Genomic DNA, 19,683 nt, shown 5'->3' with positions numbered 1-19,683 from the left:
AATGGCGTGAAGTTCATCACTCGTCGTCGCGATAATCAACGAGTCACTCAAAATAGCGGTGTATGTGTACTTGTGGATGATTTCACTTACTATGGTCGAATGGAAGACGTCATCGTCGTGAACTATAGGCATAACTGTAGTGTTGTATTGTTCAAATGCATTTGGTACGGTGACAAGTATCATGCAAACCGACTAGTGCACACCGATAAGACTACTGGAGAAACGAGTGCTTATACTGCGAAACAGTGGTTTAAAGGGGAGCCGTACGTACTCGCGACTCAAGTGAAACAAGTTTTTTACATCGAAGATCTTATTAAAGGCGGCGACTGGGAAATCGTCCAGGAATGCAATCATCGAGGGATTTGGGACATTCCTGAAGTTGACCCCTCCAACTCAGCCTCGATCCCATTGACTATAGAGTTGTCAAACATCGAGCGTTTGAATCATCGACACGAAATCGATGAAGCTGAGTTAGTGACTGTCGTTGACGATGATGAAGAAGACGATGATGAAAATGAGAGACATGTCGTTTTTGAGGGAGAAGATGTTGATGTCGATATAGAAGATGATATTAACATTATAGGCATAGATGATGATGAATGATTAATATCTTTTTTGTATGTTTATTTACTATATAATGTAACCACGGTTTTCCTCCGCCATATGTGAGGTTTGTTAATAATAAAATCCGTGGTGCCGTCCACGTTTTTTTTAAACAGAAAACTAATATTTATTTACTAATATTGTTCACATCTTACAGGATGTCAGATGCAGGTGGAGCAGGTGGAGATGAGTCTCCGCTACACCGTTCAGGAGCAGGTGGAGATGAGTCTCCGCTAGAGACACCGGGTTCCCAAGGTCCTAAGAAAACAAGGGGACCAACAACCGGGTCTACTTCGGCAAAAGCAGCGCATGGGGTACCCGGTGCGAAAGTTGTTAGGTACGACCCAATCAACCAAACTTTCTACCAGGACGTAAGAAAAACAATAAAAAAGGTAGGAGTATTCAACAACCGCGTCGGCGCTTTGGTGAAAGTCCATATCCCGGTCACACTTCGTGATTGGAACGAAGTGACGCCGCAGATGTTGGGCAATATTCTGAGCGCACTTCATTCCGAGTACACTTTCGTGTACAAGGATGATGAGACCGATGAGCTGCTTCCGGCGGATTGCTATCGTCATCAGATTGACCAGACTATCATTCGCGATGCAAAGCGTATGAGGCGCAACCAAAAGTCTAGATTATCAGGGACTTTCTTAGGAAAATGTTGTGGGCAAATGAATGTCGCCAAGAAAGAAATCCCAAAAGGATATCAAAAAGACGATTGGGAGAAGGTGATAGAGGAGTTCGCAACTGACGATTGGAAGGTAATGTATAATTCTAAAAATTATGTTATCTTCTATGAAATCGAATTATAATGCAATTTAATATGTGCAGAAAAAGTCTACTCGCAACAGAGACAATTCCAAGAACAAGAAAACGAAGTCCACACAAGGGTCGATTTCTTTTTTGGCTCATCGACATTTGAACGTAAGTTTATTCTAATTTTGTAATCTTTTTTTTGCAATAAATACATTACTCATATTTTCATAAGAACTGCAGAGTAGGGAAGATGGGACTTTGGCCTCGGCGTTAAACACGTGGGAGAAAAAACATCAAGACGATCAAGGCAATTGGACGACAGCTTGGGCGCAACAAGCATTTGTAAGTTACTTGTGTTAATTACTTAATAATCAAGTTTCGATAATCTTAATAATTTTTTTAATATATGTTTGAAGGCGCGAATTATGACTCAAGTCGAGGATATGCAGCGACAAGCAGCGGAGTCAGGCCAAATGTTTGACATAGACCAGGCGGAGCAGTTCGCGATGGATACTGTTCTCGGGCAACGTCGAGATTGGTATGTCGGGATAGGTCCCTCAATCCCGAGATCCTCGTATCTCTTGGCTCAGGCTCAGGACGACAGCTCGTCCTCAGGTTCTTCATCGACGCGCGTTCCAGATCCAGTGATTAGCGAGCTACAAGCAGCGTTGGCCGCACAACAAGCTCAGATGGAGGCGTTTCAGCGACAGTTCTTTGCCTACACACAGCAGCATCCGTCTCCCATGCAGACATCCCCCGCGATGATGCACCCTGGCACGACGCCGCCATCAGCTTCAATGCCGAATGTTCAGACGCCGGCATCCGCTTCAATGCCGAATGTTCAGACGCCGCCATCCGCTTCCATGCCAAATGCTGATCAGACGCCAGGTTCGGTAGAATTTCAGCGACATCGTTCGAGCGGCAGCGCATCAGGCCGCCAAGGCGCACGAGCAAGATCTGGCGGAAGAGGAGGCCGTGCATTCCAGAATTGGCAGACTTCGAATGAAAAAGGGAAACAAAAAGAATAAATTGTAATTTTTTTAATTTATTGAATGTAAATTATCAAATTTTATGAATTTAATATTATTATTTATATACTTATTCTAATTAATATTATTCAAATTATTTATTTAATTTAACAAAAAAATTATTTAATTCATTTTTTAAATTATAATTTTTATATATTTAAATGGCTGATTCTATTAGAATCAGCATTTTAAAAAAAATAACTACAGACAATCAGATGCGACTAGTCGCATCTGATACTTTCGCGGGAAGAGTATTAGATGCGACTAGTCGCATCTGATTGTACTAACACCCGCCAAATATTTCGCGGGGAATTACTATCAGATGCGACTAGTCGCATCTGATACTCTTCCCGCGAAAGTATCAGATGCGACTAGTCGCATCTGATACTATAATTCATGCTTTAATTTCTTATTTTTAGGGATATTTAGGTGCGACGTTTGGTGCGACTTGTCGCACCTAAAATGTCGCACCTGATAGTGATGACTTTCAGGTGCGACTAGTCGCACCTAATATCATCAGGTGCGCACTTTCAGGTGCGACTTTGTCGCATCTAAAGTCGCACCTGATGATACTTTCAGGTGCGACATTTATGCTTTCAGGTGCGACTTTTGTCGCACCCGATGCTATCAATTGTATTAGTGTTAGACTCTAAATTTAGAAGTCTATATGCCTTGATATTTGTAGCATAGCCAACAAAAACACTTTGTATCCCTCAAGGACCCAAATTGGTCCTTTTAGGATCCATGTTTTTGTAGTAGGCTAGGCATCCCCCACACTTTGAAATACCCAATATTGGGCTTTGTCATTTCCATACCTCGTACGGATTTACTTGAGTTTTCGTTAAAGGAATTCGGTTTAAAATATAACATGCAGAAAGTAAAGCTTCACCTCACAAACTAAAAGGCAATTCAGAATGCATTAACATAACATTTATCATCTCTTAAAGTGTCCTATTTTTACGTTCGGCTAAACTGTTTTGTTATTGTACACTTGGTGTGGATCATTCATGAACAATACCGTTTACTTTACAAAAAGCATTAAAATCACTAGGAAAATATTCTCCACCCCTATCACTACTAAGGACTTTAATATTAACTTATAATTGATTTTCTATTTCAGCCATATACACCTTTAAAGCATTAAAAGCCTCATCTTTTGGTACCTTATTCCTCCGGTTTGAACTTGTACTCGAGCGCCTTCCAAATCTTCGTCGTCGATGGATTATTGGTGTAGAGATCGTAGAGGCGTTGGTAAGATAATCGCCCTAAAATTAAACACTCACCCCATATATATATAATATAACAATTGTCTCGCGAAGAGCACTTGGTTCAGAGCACGCAGTTCTGAAAACTCTAAGTTTGTAGGCAGGATTATTATATAAATATAGACGAATCTAATACAAGAGGTAAAGAAAATGAAGGTGTTGAACGATAGGTGAAACTCTTGACTTGTGTTTGTGCTTGTGTGTGCAAAAAAGTGAATTCTCCTCATTTTATAGTGGTTGAGATCGAGTATGTGGGGGTGATCAGTCCCACGTCTCTTATGGTTATTGGGTAAGTGCTCGTAGAACGTGTGTTGTAGGTAGTTATGTACTCGAAATAATTGTTGAGGTGTGCATTTTACTCAAGTTTTTCATTTATTTACACGTGTTTTTTTTGTTCGACTAGTCTTTGACCTATCAGTTTCTCTTCTCTTCGAAGGTTTGCTCGATAGGGTTCGTTCTTGGCTTATGAACATATAGTTTCTTAATTTATTTTGAATCCTCAGACCTATTTGATTCAAATTCGTACTGCTTCTTGAAACATCCGATCATTTCTTCGAATATATATGCGAATTATACAAGTAACTATATATTTCTCAGTATGAGTATTCCAAAGCTTGTACCATCTCCTACTTACTTATCTTCATTTCCCTTCAAAGCTCGAACCTAACTCTTTAGAGAGGTTTCATTAGATTCAAAGAACACACAACAAAAACACAAAAGCGCCGTCGAGACGAGGGACCCAATTACTAATCAATTACAATTTATAGACACAAATTATTAAATAGATAGGAACGTGTGAGAATTTATTCCGTGGAGGCTTTCTTTTATGCATGAAATTAAACAACCAACAAAATACTCCATCCGGAATATCACAAACTAAAGGACAAACTTAATGAGAGACCGACTTAATGATATGTTTTGTCACCCCCCAAATAGAATATCACAAACTAAAGGACAATCACAAAAGAAGCAGAAGAAGAATATATGTATATATCCATGTTCAAAGATGACAAATAGTCCAAACGTTTATGGTACCAAAAATGTCAACTTTAAATTCGTTTGGTTACATAGATGAGAGAGTTGTTGGTTTGTTTGTTTGTTTTTTGTATTTTTTTTTTTTTTTTTTTTTTTTTGTATTTTTTAGCAGAAGAGATTCACTGAGATTGACCTGCACCGTGTTCTTGACATGGTAGATTTATCTAAAATTTAATGTCCTTTGATGATTTTGCTAGCGTAAGGTTCATTGCCGCAAATCAGAGGTCCATCGGGCTAATAATGAGTCTTCTTTACTATATGATAGTTTATTAGGGGGAGTAGTATTTTTTTTTTTTTTTTTTTTTTAATGTAGGGGGAGTAGTATTTTAAAAGCCTAATATTTTGGGATTTATTATAAGTATGACTTTTTCAATAATTTTAGACCAAAATTATTTAAGTTTATGTTAATCTAAAAGTATGATTACACATTTTGTGTATTTACCTTATTAACATTTTTCTTCTTCTTCTTCTTCTTCTCTCTCTCTCTCTCTCTCTCTCTCTCTCTCTCTCTCTCTCTCTCTCTCTCTCTCTCTCTCTATCTTGTGGCTGATTCGTTTAAAGATTTATTAATATTTTTGTCAATAAATTTTATGGATGTTAATAAATCTTCAACAGACCAAGAATCTTCAAACGAATTCTCATAATCTTTGAAGATTTATTGACATCGTTGTCAATAAATTGACAAAATGTCAATGAATCTTCAAACGAATTCCTAGATTCTTCAAATGATCCTTTTTTTTCAAATAGTTCTATGATAACGAGAATGAACGCCATGGGGATTTAGCAACTCAAAAACAAAAAAAGACTAGTAACACGAGAGAGAGAGAGAGAGAGAGAGAGAGAGAGAGAGAGAAATGATTAAAAACGTAAATACACAAAATTGGTAATCATATTTTTGGATTAAAACAGACTTATTGAATTTTTGTCAAAAATTATTGAGAATGTCATACGTGTGATATAATCCCTAATATTTTTAAAAGGGACATTTCCCTTGTATAGGACTAATTTAAGGAACATTTCCGTTTTCCTACTATTTTTAAAAATTTATCAAACTAGGACTAGTAAAAAAAATCCTACCCTAAATCAAATGAGAGATAACAAAATTCTACCTATTATACCCTCATACTAATTACCAACCTACCATCTTCCCCAATAAAATCTCTTCTTTTTTCTCTTTTTTCTCTTTTTCCCCGCTCAGCCCATCTAGCTCACCCTAATTTTTTTCCGAGCTTACATCTCGGTGGTTGATCTGTCTCTCAGTCCAGTAAAGCTTCCATTCTCTCTCGGAATCACATCTCGGTGGTGGATCTCTTTCTCTCGCAGTCCAGCCCAGCTTCCGGCAAAGCATCCATTCTCTCTCGGAATCACATCTCCGTGGTGGATCTTTTTCTCTCACAGTCCAGCCGAGCTTCCCTTATCGCTCCGAGTGTTTGATTTTTCTGTCAGTCCACGTAATCATCTCTCTTACTCTCGGAATCATCGCTGTTGTGGATCTCTCTCTCTCTCTCTCAGTCCAGCTTCCCTTCTCGATCGGAGTCATCGCTGCCATAACAGCTCCGTCGTCGTATCCTCTGAATCTGCAAACCTTTATTCCCCTGGGTCGCCGGCCGAGAATCTACAAACTTCGATTCGTCGGCTAAGTCCGTCGAGGGTGCAGTCCAGTGATCAGGTATGTAGTAGATTTATGGTGAACGAAACGTATAATTGATACATGTAAAGGAAAGCTACAAACTTAGGGTTCCGGTCCTAGGTTTGTGTGTTCCTTTATTAGTGACATGTTAGGTAATTAGTGATATCTGGGTAGACTATACATGTTTAAGATTTAGTGTGTCGTGGTAGGTGATTAGTGACATCATAGTATATTAGTGACATGTACATGTAGTTACTTGTTTTACGTTTATTGACATGTTTGTTGATTAGTGACATTGGCATGTACCAGTAGTTAATTGTTTTAGGTTTAGTGACATGTTTTTTGATTAGTGACATCAGTATATATTAGTAACATGTCCAAGAAGGAATTATTTGAAGATGTAATGACATGTAAGTTGATTAGTGACATGTACAAGAAACTATTTGAAGATGCAGTGACATGTAAGTTGATTAGTGATATGTACTTGAGACAATGATTTGAAGATTTAAGGACATGTTTGCTAATTAGTGAAATCTGCATGTATTAGTGATATGTAGTGATTACTGACATGCTAAACGGTAGTGACATGTCGTGTTTGAGATTTTTGATGTGCAGTTATGAAATGAGATATTTTTACGTTCGTCAAGCATAGTGGTGTATGGCTCAGAGACGATTATTACCAAGCCGGTGTTACACATGCATTGCTCATACCGCCGACGATAAACTACGAAGATTTTATGAAATTATTGTTTGCGGGTTCAGAGGGGAAGTTGAATCCAGAAATACATAGGTTGAATGTTAAATACAGGTAAAACCTGTACGATTGACTCTGACATGAGTTTGGCTTATTATTTGCACATTCGGAAACAGAAATCGGATACAATGAAATTCTCCCTGGTTTTGAATATTTTACTGTTGGGCGAAGAAAATGACACTGCGCGTGTGGGTTCAACTCCGAACACAGTCGAGAGTGGTTGTGCAAAAGCTGAACCTGCAGAAGTCCCAACTCCATAAGACAGAGGTGCAGAAGTTCCACCTCCACAAGAACGAGTTTCAGTCGAACCAACTCGAGAAGACCAACTTCTAGAAGACTCCACTCCAGCCTTACATGAGATGGGTAATGAGCGCGGCAGCGATGAAGTTGATGAATCGGGTGAGAGCAATTATTCTGGTGAATCGGGTGCGTTTTCTGAAGCGCATTGGTTAACAACGAGTATGGATGAAGGATTAGTCGAAGTGGTTGATATCGATTCCCAACAACTGTTTATAAAGGAGGAATGTACGCGAACAAAAAAGCATTACAAATGCATTTGAGCTTGTTTGCGATTCAAAATCATTTCAGTTACAAGACCAGAAGCTCTACTAGAACGTATATCCATGTGGATTGTCGCGATCCTACGTGCATTGGCCTGTTCGGGTAGTTAGGATGAGGAACACGAGCATATTTCAGATTCGAATGTGATTAATTCTGCCACTTACAAACTTGGTTTTTTTATGATTATTTTTATTTATCTATATGTATGAAGTATGTAGTCAGTAGGGACAAGTTTAGCTATATGCCAAGTGGTTTAAGAAGTAAGTAGTGACATATTTATCAATTTAGCCGTTGACATATGTCATAGCATCCGATCTTTTCAGATTCGTCTCTGTTCATACATGTTCGACGGAGTTCAGAAATGGAACGCACCCTCAGGCCACCTGTACTTTGATATGGACTTTTATGAAGGACAAATACATAGATCCCACATTGTCTCCGTATAGGCCGAGGGACATCATGACTCACATGCAGAAGAATTATGGGGTGGACGTGAAGTATAAAAAAGCTTGGAGAAGCAAAGAGAAGTGTTGGAGTTGTTATACGGCACCGAGAAAGAATCTTTCGGTAATTTACCTTCTTTGAAGTTCATGATAGAGCAAACTAATTCAGGTTCTTCCCTCGACATTGTGACCACTGTATGGGCCCAGTATTTCAAAAACTTTTTCATGCCTCTTAGCGCATGGAAATGAGGATGGAAACGGTGTCGTCCTATCATTATCGTTGACGGTGCGTTTTTGAAGAATTATTTTAAAGGTACTCTCTTTTCGGCCTGTGCGATGGACGCAAACGAGCAGATCTTCCCCCTAGTATTTACTCACTCGCAGCACGGATACTGCATGTTCCATCTACTGCAAAATGTGAGAAATAAGTTTAAAGGATTGACGAAACAAGCGAAGTGGAAATTTTTCGGTGCTGCAAATGTGTACACGGTCGTTGAGTGGGAAAAGTTTATGGTTATGCTCGATGAGGAGAACCCAGCAGTCCGAGCCTATCTTATGGATGTCGGTCCAGCCAAGTGGGCGCACTCTCATTTCAGCGATAAAATGTACTCTATTATGACATTGAACAATTCCGAGTCTCTTAACGCAGTACTTCTTAAAGCTAGGGAGTTCCCGATATCGAAGATCGTCGATTTCTTGAGGGAGAGAATGACAAAATGGTTTTTTGAACGGAGGCAACGTGCCACTGAAACCGTAACGCATCTTTCTGTTAAGGCACACCTCAAATTAGTCAGTTACATCGCGAAAGCTTCTGGAATGCAGGTACTAATTTAGTAAACCACATGTCGTTAGTCTTTGATACAAGTATTTATTTAGTTACATGATCGACTTTAATGACATGTTACCTTTGTAGTGACATGTTACCTTATTAGTGACATGTTAACTTATTAGTGACATGCGACCTTTTAGTGAGTTACATTTTGTAGTGACATGCTGCCTACTGCACTAATGACAAGGTTAGTGACAGGTTATCAAATTCGTTGTTTGTACAGGTAAATCCATCCTCTGTGTACGAATTCGAGGTCATTGACAAATTCGAAAAAGCATGGGCTGTCAACTTATACCATAAGACATGCACATGTCGTGTGTTTCAGGTTGACAATTTCATATGCCCTCATGGGATTACAGCTTATCGGCATTGAAATTTTGTTGTTGAAGATTATATTTCGACGTACTACACAGCAGAAAACTGGGTATCTGCTTACGCATGTGTAATTCATCGATACGGCAAAAAAGAGACATGGCAAATCCCGGAAAGAAGTGAAGCAAATCATTGTTGAAGCACCAAGATGTTACAAGCGATAGGTTGGCAGACTTAAGAAGACCAGAACGCCATCTGACGGGGAAGGGGACGTGGTTACTAGAAGAAAATGTAGTCGGTGTCGTGGAGTAGGACACAATCGTGCCACATGACAAAACTCGATCCCGTTGAATGTCCAACGTGCATTATAAAACTCAATCCCATACCTTTGAATCAAAACATTGATTATTCATTTTTTTTCCTCAGACATATTTATCACCATAATTTGTAAGAAGCAGGTTGATGTCCATAGTGACATGTATGCGTCTGTAGTGACACACATGTCACTATTGTTGTTGGGACTTTTAGTGGCTCATTTACGCGTGGACTTTTAGTGACTCATTTACGCGTTCAATAATATCATTAGTGACATATTACATTGATTTGATTTGTAGTGACATTGTTGGTTGGTAGCGTTAGAACTTTGTAGTGGTTGACAGCATTTAATATTATGGGAAGGTAACTACATCTCTGCATCTATAAGTGACTAGTTATTTGCGGTTTTAGTGACATGATGATGTCGTTAATGACATGTTTATGTCCATAGTGACATCTTGTCGTCGCTAGTGACACCCTTGTCACTAGCTTTGGGATTTTTATTGGCTCATACATGCGTTGACTTTTATTGGATTTTTAACTTTTTGGAATTTAACCTCATAATTTAATAAACATTTTGTTGGTTGGTGGCATTTACAACTTTGTAGTGGTTGGCGACATTTAATATTATGGATAGGTAACTACATGTCTGCGTCTATAAGTGAGTAGTTATGTGTACTTTACTGACGTGTTGATGTCGGTAGTGAAATGTTTATGTCCATAGTGACAGATTTGCGTCTGTAGTGACATCTTGATGTCCACCAACCAACCTACCAGTCAACCAACCAATTCCGTCACTTAATTTGTTTGGATAATTATGGTGGTTGTATTGTATTTATCACATTAGAGGACATTTAAGTGGTCATAATTTCGGTAGATAGCAATTAATAAATTCCTATAAACATGTTTAAAAAGACGTGCAGGGATTGTATAAACGCTTTCACACATCAATGGATATCAACAAGGCAAGCGGTTCGAAGGTCGACGGGGAGAAACACACTGATACAGAACTCCCTGAGGCACAACTCACCGACTTTCAAATCAACGAGGCTGAATACAAATGGTATTTGGATACTTATGATGACAGTGGAACATGTCCAATTTACTGTGTCGAATCTGTGTTGAAAGAAGTTTATGGAGATGACTGGGAGGACCTCTTGAAGTTAAAGGGAGATTTTATGGAAGTCGTGCCCAGTGGGAAAATAGTGTTTATGTTGAAAAGGCAGAGAACGGATATCCTCTACAACAAGAGGATTAACAAGAAATTATCTTTTCTGTTAATGTATGTGTACTACATACTTTTGTTTTCCTTTCTTTTCCTTCCATGCAAGTTTTTATGTATTCATTAGTGATTTGTAAGTTATTGTAGTGACATGTTTCTAGCCATAGTGACGTGTTCGTGACAGTAGTAGTGACATGAAAAACATTTAGTGACAAGTTGTCCCGCTGCCTACATTTAAGTTGGTAGGTGGAATAAATTAAGTGAAATTTAAGTATATTGTTGACATTTAATCCAAGTACTTGGAGATGGTAGAATTTAATATCTCGGATTTTGTGGTTGGTACAAAATTTAATCCAAGTGGTTGGAGTCGGTGGCATTTAATCCAATTTAGGGACGTATGTTGACACTTAGTGACATACAAAATGACTAATGATAGACAAATGAAATAATGACACAAAAAATTAAATATTGTCTGATATATAAAATAAAATGTAAACACAAAATATTGTCCAAAAATAAAAAATATAACAGTCCCAACACTAACGACAAAGGTGTCAGTACAGACGAACACATGTTACTAAGGATATCAACATGTCACTAGCGACATCAACATGTCACTCCGGTCAAGAAGTAACTAATGTTGGAAATAGACAGTAATACTCATGTAACTAATACTGCATGGATTGTGTCACTAATAATAACACCTTATGTCTATAATATTAGATATTATGGTATTTCATATACAATATTATATATTTAAATGTTGCATTAAGGCCGTCTTCCTACCAACAAAATCTGATAGTAAATGAGACACATTAGTATCTCCTCTTTGTAGATTTTTAATGATATTTAGTTACTTGTATGCGAGGCGTTTTTAACGTGTTGACATGTTTTTAGTGACATGATTATATCCATAGTGAAGTGTTTGTAACATGCGTAGTGACATGAAAACATTTAGTGACAAGTTGGTAGGTGGAATAAATTAAGTGAAATTTAAGTCTGTTGTTGGCATTTTATCCAAGTAGTTGGAGTTGGTGGAATTTAATATCTCGGATTTTGTGGTTGGATTCAAAATTTAATCCAAGTAGTTGGAGTTGGTGACATTTAATCTAATTTATGGATTAATTAAGAGCTTTAAATTCTAACAACTCATGTTTATGAGGGAATTAAATAGTCACTAAAATTAGTGCCTATGTAAATAAATACCAGTAAGAATCAGTAATAATCCACAATACGCACTACCTAAAGATAGAACGTCCAATGGATGCTAATGAAGAGAAAAAGAAGGGTAACCTCGAAGAGGCTGCTTCTAGCTCGAACCTCCAGTCCCCCAGTAATGAACTCTCACCCCGTTTGATTGTGGAATCCTTCTTGAAAGAGACTTTCTGCGAAAACTGTAACGCGTATTTGAAAGCAAGTGGAGCTATTGTGTCCGACCCTAAGAGTGAGGAGAGTGTGGTTGTCCCAAAGAATGAACCATGAAATAACTCGACGTAGTTATTTGTACTGTTCGTTTGTAGCGTTCTTATGTACTATGTAATCAATTAATTATTATCGTATAAATGTCACTATTTCTATAATCAAGTCAATATAGATGCTAAAATGCGACTCCACAATGGCGTCACTATAGGCGTTATGATGTCACTTACATCACAAATATTTCACTGTACACATCTCACCATAGACGTCAACATGCCACTAAATTTATCAACATATCACTACGGGTAACGACTGTCACTAGTGATACAACCATCTCACTAAATGGATATCAGACGATCACACGTTACTATGGATATCAACGTGTCACTAGCGACATCAACATGTCACTCATGTCAAGAAGTAACTAATATTGGAAATAAACACTAATAGTCATGGAACTAATACTGCATGGATTGTGTCACTAATGATAACACCTGATGTCTATAATATTAGATATTAGGATATTTCGTATACAATATTAGATATTTAAATGTTGCATTAAAGCCGTCTTCCTACCAACAAAATCTGATAGTAATGACATGTATTTATTGAATTCCAACCTCTAGTGTGCCAACTACCCAAAAATATTAATTGACCCAGGTTCTCTTACTCATATATAAAGTGAAGCAATGAAGAACAATATAAATTCGACCCTTCACGAATATTACGATATATACGTCATTCACGAATAATGTGCTCTTTTTTATAATTCCAAACATAAAAAAAGAGCACATTTTTCGGGAATAACGTGGATATCGTCCACAGTTCTTCTATTCTTTTACCTAATCGAACTGTAAATTAATATCTGCTCTTTGTAGATTCATGTTTAATGATGTTTAGTTACTTGTTTGCGAGGCATTTTTTCATGGTGACATATTTTTGTAGTGACATGTTTCTAGTCATAGTGACGTGTTTATAGCACGAGTAGTGACATGAAAAACATTTAGTGACAAGTTGTCCCGCTGCCTACATTTAAGTTGGTAGGTGGAATAAATTAAGTGAAATTTAAGTCTATTGTTGGCATTTAATCCAAGTAGTTGGAGTTAGTAGAATTTAATATCTCGGATTTGGTGGTTGGGTACTAACTTCAAAAATGAAAGAAGAAGAAGAAGAAAACCAAAGAAAACAAAAACAAATAAAAAAATATCTTACTCCAAAAATGGAACCTAAAGAAAAAGCTCTCATTCCACCATCAACTTCCCCCAAAAATCCCGACCACAACAACGAAGGCTTAACAGATTTAGTGGTTAACCGTTTGAGTGGGAGGGCAATTTTAATTGGGGAAACCGTGCTTCGAGAATTGTTAGGCCATAACTGGGAGACTAATTTGAAAGCCACCGGAGCTCTTCTGAAAGTACCAACTACGGGAGAGATAATTTTTGTTCCAAACTCTGCCATTTCGTGAGAATTGTTTGGCGATAAGCCCGATATTCTCAATATCTCATGAATATGTACGTAACTGTTTTTCACTATCTATCTGTAATGAATGCTTTTTTATAATCAGTATTTATGTGTAATTAGTGACATAGTGATGTCACTACGTCTCTGTCTAATTAGTGTCATGTTCAAGTTGGAGTTGTCATTAGTGACATGTTAATGTCACTACTTCCCTGTAATTAGTGACAGGCTAGAATCAATCCAGATGTATCTAGTGACTAGTTATAATCAATTCAGATGTAACTAGTGACATGTTATAATCAATCTCGTTGTAACTGGTGACATGTTAGAATCAATCCAGATGTAACTACTGACGTTTTCTGGTAAATACTAGTAACAACATGTTTTAAAAAACGATAGAAGAAAACCAATACAACTCTATATGTACGTTCTCATAAGTTGGACCCCCAAATGAAAGAAGAAAACCATAATGAAAGAAGATAAACAAATCCAACTCCATCTTACTAGTCACCGATACTCATTCATCGACCTCGGACTCGCAGTTGTTCGCAGCTTTGATTGCACCATGCCTGAAAATTTCCATACACTGTTTTTTCATGTACATTGTCATATCTTCTTGATGCAATTCAGTCAGAGGCAAGCCGTGTGTAAGAAATTCTACTATTTTAAAGGCAAATTACCACAATCACCACTGCAAACAAACACACATGTTAGTATTTAAGTCAAAATTTTGAATTGTTTATGTTTCGAAAAATTACCCGTTCAATTGTTGTGGCATGTAACCCGCGTGAACGACCTGGAATAGTGTGGAGCTGGGATAACTTTAGACCATCATACACTTGTTTGCACATGATGACGGGGATCAGTTCAACCATTTGTGCGATCACCGGATGCACGTACTCTGTGTCACACCGTAGAGAGTCATAAATGGTGAGGGTTATTCCGGGGACGGAAACTACGACTAGGAGCCCGTGGTTGTTGTTGACGTTCACTGGAATGTAAACCATCTGAGCCTTGACCTAGGGCAGCAATGCATCTTTGTTGCGTTTTGGTGAAACAATTGAAGTTACGACACCGCATTTCCTGGTCCAGTCATAAATGTCTTTGTCCTCGTGTTTACTCCATTCTGCATGAACCATACCAAGTTGGACGCTAAAAAATGTGTTCATGGTCGTGAATGGATGCGTGATACCCCTGACCAAACCCTTCTTTCAGAGGTAATAGAAGGCCACATCCAAGTGCTGAAACGACATATTTACATGTCACTAATTTTTACATATACATGTCACTTAACTACTATTTACGTAAAAAAAACATGCACTTACATCTCCAGACAGCCACTTAACTGGGGTCTAAAGCTGGTAGAACCAAGTCTTCGAACGTGTATCAAACACTCGGTAATTGAACCTCCTGTGCAGCTTCTCGTAGATGGCGACGTACCCAACATCATGTTTGGACCTTTTTTTTTACATAGTCATTTATTGTAGCAGCAATCCAGTACTTAAAATATACAAAAATTATGATGTATATCTTACCTCTTCAATCCTTTTTTCAACCACGTTGCCATGTCCTCTACATCAACATCCGACGGCGCTGCCTTAGGCTCCAAGAGCGGATGCTTTGCTGGCTTCCTTACTCCGGTGGTGAATTTAGCATAGAGCTTTGGCACTGTAGGAGTGTATGGTTGTGGACTTCTCCTAACCCTCTTCTTCTCCCGTAAGATTAAATTTTCCATACATCGAATGTCACAAACGCATAAACATGCCAATAACTGAAGTACATGTTAGTAAACAAGAAAGATGTCACTAATGTTATAACATGTCACTAACGTAGATTCGGGTCACTAAATGCAGAACATGTCACTAAGGCAGACTTAGGTCACTAGATTCAGAAAATGTCACTAAAGCCGAATTATGTCACTACAGACTAAACATGTCAGTAAACCTCTTAGACGTCACTATAGGCATGCGATGTAAATATCTATATATTATTGCAGAATTAAGTAGTTTACCGGAGAGTCTGGAATGTTTATTATCGCCTCTTCACTCCAAGATGTCTTCGACGAATCATACGCACTGGACATGTAAGTCTCGAAGCGCCGCTGCTCTTGGGAGTAAGAAGTCTGGCTAGGGGTGACTTGTATGCAAGAACTGAATTCTCAACATCCGCGTCAATGCCTGAAGACGCAGACGAATCCAAATCCACTAGGATTAAATATGACGATGAGGCTGGTTCGGCTAAAGATGCGGCATCAGTACATCCGCCGACAGCAGTTGGGACGGGATGCGCTTCTTCTTCTTTTGCATCACCTTCAACCGCATCTCCAGCAGCAGAGTCTACACTTCTTTGCTTTGCCTGCTTAGCCTCATCTCCATCATCATCATCATCATCGGCATCGTCGTCCTTTTTTTTTGTCTTCTTCTTTGCAATCCCGGTCTTCTTTTTTCTTTTTCTTCTCATCTCCATCTTTCTCATTTCCTGTATTATTTCTTTATCGGTAGTGACAACGGTTGGGTCACTACTGACATCATTTTTCTCACCGATGACAGCCTCTTCGTCACCAGTGACAACCTGTTTCTCACCGATGAGAGAGTCTTTGTCACTGGCGAGGGTCTCGTTCTCCTCATTCTTTTCTTCTTCTTCTTCTTTTTCTTCTTCTTCTTCTTCTTCTTCTTCTTCTTCTTCTTCTTCTTCTTCTTCTTCTTCGTCAACTTTCTTTCCCTCTTCTTCTTCTTCTTTTTCCTTCTCACAGGCTTCACTTACACCTGCTTGTCACCCTCCGTCACCATGGTTGATTTTCTCTTTCTCAGCCTGTTCTCTGCTCCTCCTCTCCTCAGACTCTTTCTCTGCTACCTCCTCCAAAATCTTGTCCTTCGCCGCCTTCTTTGGCGACCGCATGTCAAGATCCTCCAACACGTTCTTTAGGTCATGCGCAAGCGAACCTATGTGTTTTCGGATCTCTTCCAGCTCTACTCGCAGATGACCAACCTCATTCTCCAGGTTAGTCAATTGCTCCTGAAAAATCAGTCGCAAAATCTCTCACTCAACATGTCACTAATATTTCCAACAATGCCATTACCGTCTGAACATGTCACTAAAAGTTACTTTTGAATTACGTACCTCGGTTTTTGTGTCACCCGACTTGGTCTTCTTCGAGGCAGGCGGTAAAACAAAGTCTCGCGAAGGTTTGGAGGACTCGGGCTCTTCATCACCAGCCTTCTCGCTACCAAGATCTCTGAATTCGATATCGTCGAGCCCAATTCATTGGATACCCCCGTCGGTCACTTTGGAGTTCGAGGACCACTTCAACAACAATGGATCTACAGAAGCATTGAAGACCCTGTAGAAACCTCACTCTTGAGGTCTCGGGATGCACTCGTATGCCCAGACCTGCTGAGGATGTAAGAACCCAGGGAGATGCGGCTTCGACTTCGTCCCTCGCTTCGTCTTCGCCTTCGTCACGAATGACCTCACTCCGGATATGAAGTAGTCCCACGCTATGTTGCCCCATGGAAAGTTGTTGAATTCGTCGGGATCATCTACCATCTTTATGTATAACAAAGTCGGCAATGGACTGGCCGGTTGGCCAGAGAGAAGCACGTTGTATAAAAAATGGAGAAGTATGAAGCGAGTCCACTTTACGTCGCCCCATTCCTTGCTCGGCTCAATGAAAGCAAAGATATTTCCTCTAGAGGCAAGTGCCCTTTTTTGGAAAGTCTCGTCGAAGAGGCCTTTTTCAATTACATCTGTGTACTCCATCTCCTTGAAGTTGTAATCCTTGGCCAACTTCAACCCCATTATATCTGCGTAATGCTGCTTCGTGAACTCCCTAGGAGTTCCGCCAAGCTCGATAAGTAGCTTGTCGGCCGATTGGAGTTGTCCTTCGTAGTACCCGGTCCTCAACATCAGATTGCTAATTAGTTTTGAAGACTGTGTGATTGTTGGCAGAGACATAAAGCGTCCAAAACAAGATTCCTTGAACAAATCTATTTGATTTTGTGTCATTGCACAGTTCTCGGCAAAGTTATCCACATTCCCGTGGAAGTTGAAGTTGTCTTCGCCCGTCTGGTCCTCGCTGACATAACTTTTCCATGACTGAACATAAATCAAAAGATCAGACAAACAATTACAATTCATCATGAAACACAAACCTGAAGCAATTATTTATTTTCGACTACTTAAACCATGTAACTACTGACATAAATGTAACTAAACCAGGGATGTGATATAACAACAACTGTAAATAAAGCCTGTGATCAAACACAAAGAAAGTGAAACAACTTTTTTTTTCCAACTTCTTAAAACAACTTATCCAGAATCCATAAATTCCACTAAACCAGGGTGTGATATAAATACAACTTCTTACTGAAATTCTTAAACCATGTAGCTACTGACATAAATGTAACTAAACCAGGGAAATGATATAACTGTAACTTGTCACCACAACTGTAAAATGTAACTACACTCGTAAATAAAGCCTGTGATCAAAAAACATATCAAAAACAAAGAAACTGAAGCCATTTTTTTTTTTTTTCTTTCCAACTTCTTCAAACAACTTATCCACAATCCAGAAATTCCACTAAACCAGGGTGTGATATAAATGCAACTTCTCACTGAAATTCTTAAACCATGTAACTACTGACATAAATGTAACTAAACCAGAGAAGTGATATAACTGCAACTTGTCACTACAACTGTAAAATGTAACTACACTCATAAATAAAGCTTGTGATCAAACAACAGATATAAAAAAAAAAAAAACTGAAGCCATTCTTTTTTTTTTTCTTTCCAACTTCTTCAAACAACTTATCCAGAATCAAAAAATTCAACTAAACCAGGGTGTGATATAAATGCAACTTCTCACTAAATTTCGACTACTTAAACCATGTAAATACTGACATAAATGTAATTAAACCAGTGATGTGATATAACTACAACTTCTCACTACAACTGTAAAATGTAACTACACTAAAGCCTGTTACCAAATAACATCTTTCACACATAAAAACTGAACTGAAGCAGTAATTTATTTTCAACTTCTTAAAGAATGTAACTGCAGACATAAATATCACTAAACAAGGGTGTGATTTGACTAAAACTTGTCACTAAATTGGTCACTTTAACTACACGTCTCACTAAAGCCTGTAAAATTTAACTACAGCAAACCATTCTATCCAGATTTAGTTACATCTTCGTCACTACTACTTTGGTAACTAACTAATACTTGACAATAAATATTAAACATGCAACTACAATCTGAAATCTTTCGACATTTAGTTACACCTTTGTGACTAAATCTCTGTCATGTAATGCAAACTTCTGCTTACCATTTCAACTGCATCTTCATCGATTTTCTCACTTTGCTTCAGCCGTTTGGCAGGTGATTTCTTCGGCGATGGAGCCGATTTCCGCTTCTTTGACAGTGATAATTTCGCCAACACCTTCCCACCCTTCTTTTGTAAAGGTGGTGTCTTGTTGGGGGACGATCGACTTGAACGACAGAGTGATGAATTTGGGTTCTTGGTATCGGTCTTCCCCGACAAAGACATTTTGGAAAAATGGGTTGCGTTGAAAAAAGGGGTTTTTGGGTAGCGGTTTAGGCAAATGGGTTTTTGGGTATCGCCCTTAGCACGGTTGGGTTTTGGGTAGCGGTTTAGGAGGAGGGTCGTGGGGGCGTGGGGTGGTTACTATTGTTAGAGGGGCGTGGGGGGCGGTTTAGGTTCGGGGTTACATCACGGAAGGGTGGGTAGCGGTTTAGTTTATGGTTTAGGAGGAGGGGCGTGTGAGAGAAAGAAGAGGGAAGGTGGCATGAGACGGTTAAGGTGGGCGTGGGAGAGAAAGAGGGAACGGAGAGAGAGAGACCTGAAATGAAAAAAAAAAAAACTGTGGGAGGGAGAGTAAGAGGGAACGGCCGAGAGAAGTGAAATGGAAAAAAAAAAAAAAATACACAAACATGGAATGGACGAGAGAGGGAGATGGAGACCTTAAATGAAAAATATAAAAGTTAATATATGGATTATATAAAAATGGGTATAATAGTATAAGCACAT

The 19,683-nt window shown here is 38.7% G+C and overlaps 1 protein-coding gene across 1 annotated transcript; it reads left to right on the top strand.

Annotated features, from left to right (window-relative positions):
* The first annotated feature begins 1,082 nt into the window (after nucleotides 1-1,082).
* On the top strand, nucleotides 1,083-7,407 carry LOC149400956 (uncharacterized). The gene is made up of 5 exons (XM_089610555.1): nucleotides 1,083-1,367; nucleotides 1,438-1,530; nucleotides 1,603-1,704; nucleotides 1,779-1,877; nucleotides 7,246-7,407. Exons 1-5 carry the CDS (start codon nucleotides 1,083-1,085, stop codon nucleotides 7,405-7,407), a joined length of 741 nt encoding a protein of 246 aa, XP_089466681.1.
* The last annotated feature ends 12,276 nt before the right edge of the window (nucleotides 7,408-19,683 follow it).

The sequence above is a fragment of the Urtica dioica genome, chromosome 4, assembly GCF_054948205.1.
Source record: "Urtica dioica subsp. dioica isolate 48M chromosome 4, U.dioica_male_clone48M_v1_H2, whole genome shotgun sequence".
Taxonomy (NCBI): domain Eukaryota; kingdom Viridiplantae; phylum Streptophyta; class Magnoliopsida; order Rosales; family Urticaceae; genus Urtica; species Urtica dioica.
Note: the sequence above shows the minus strand (reverse complement) of the source record. Positions and strands in the feature narration are given on the sequence as shown.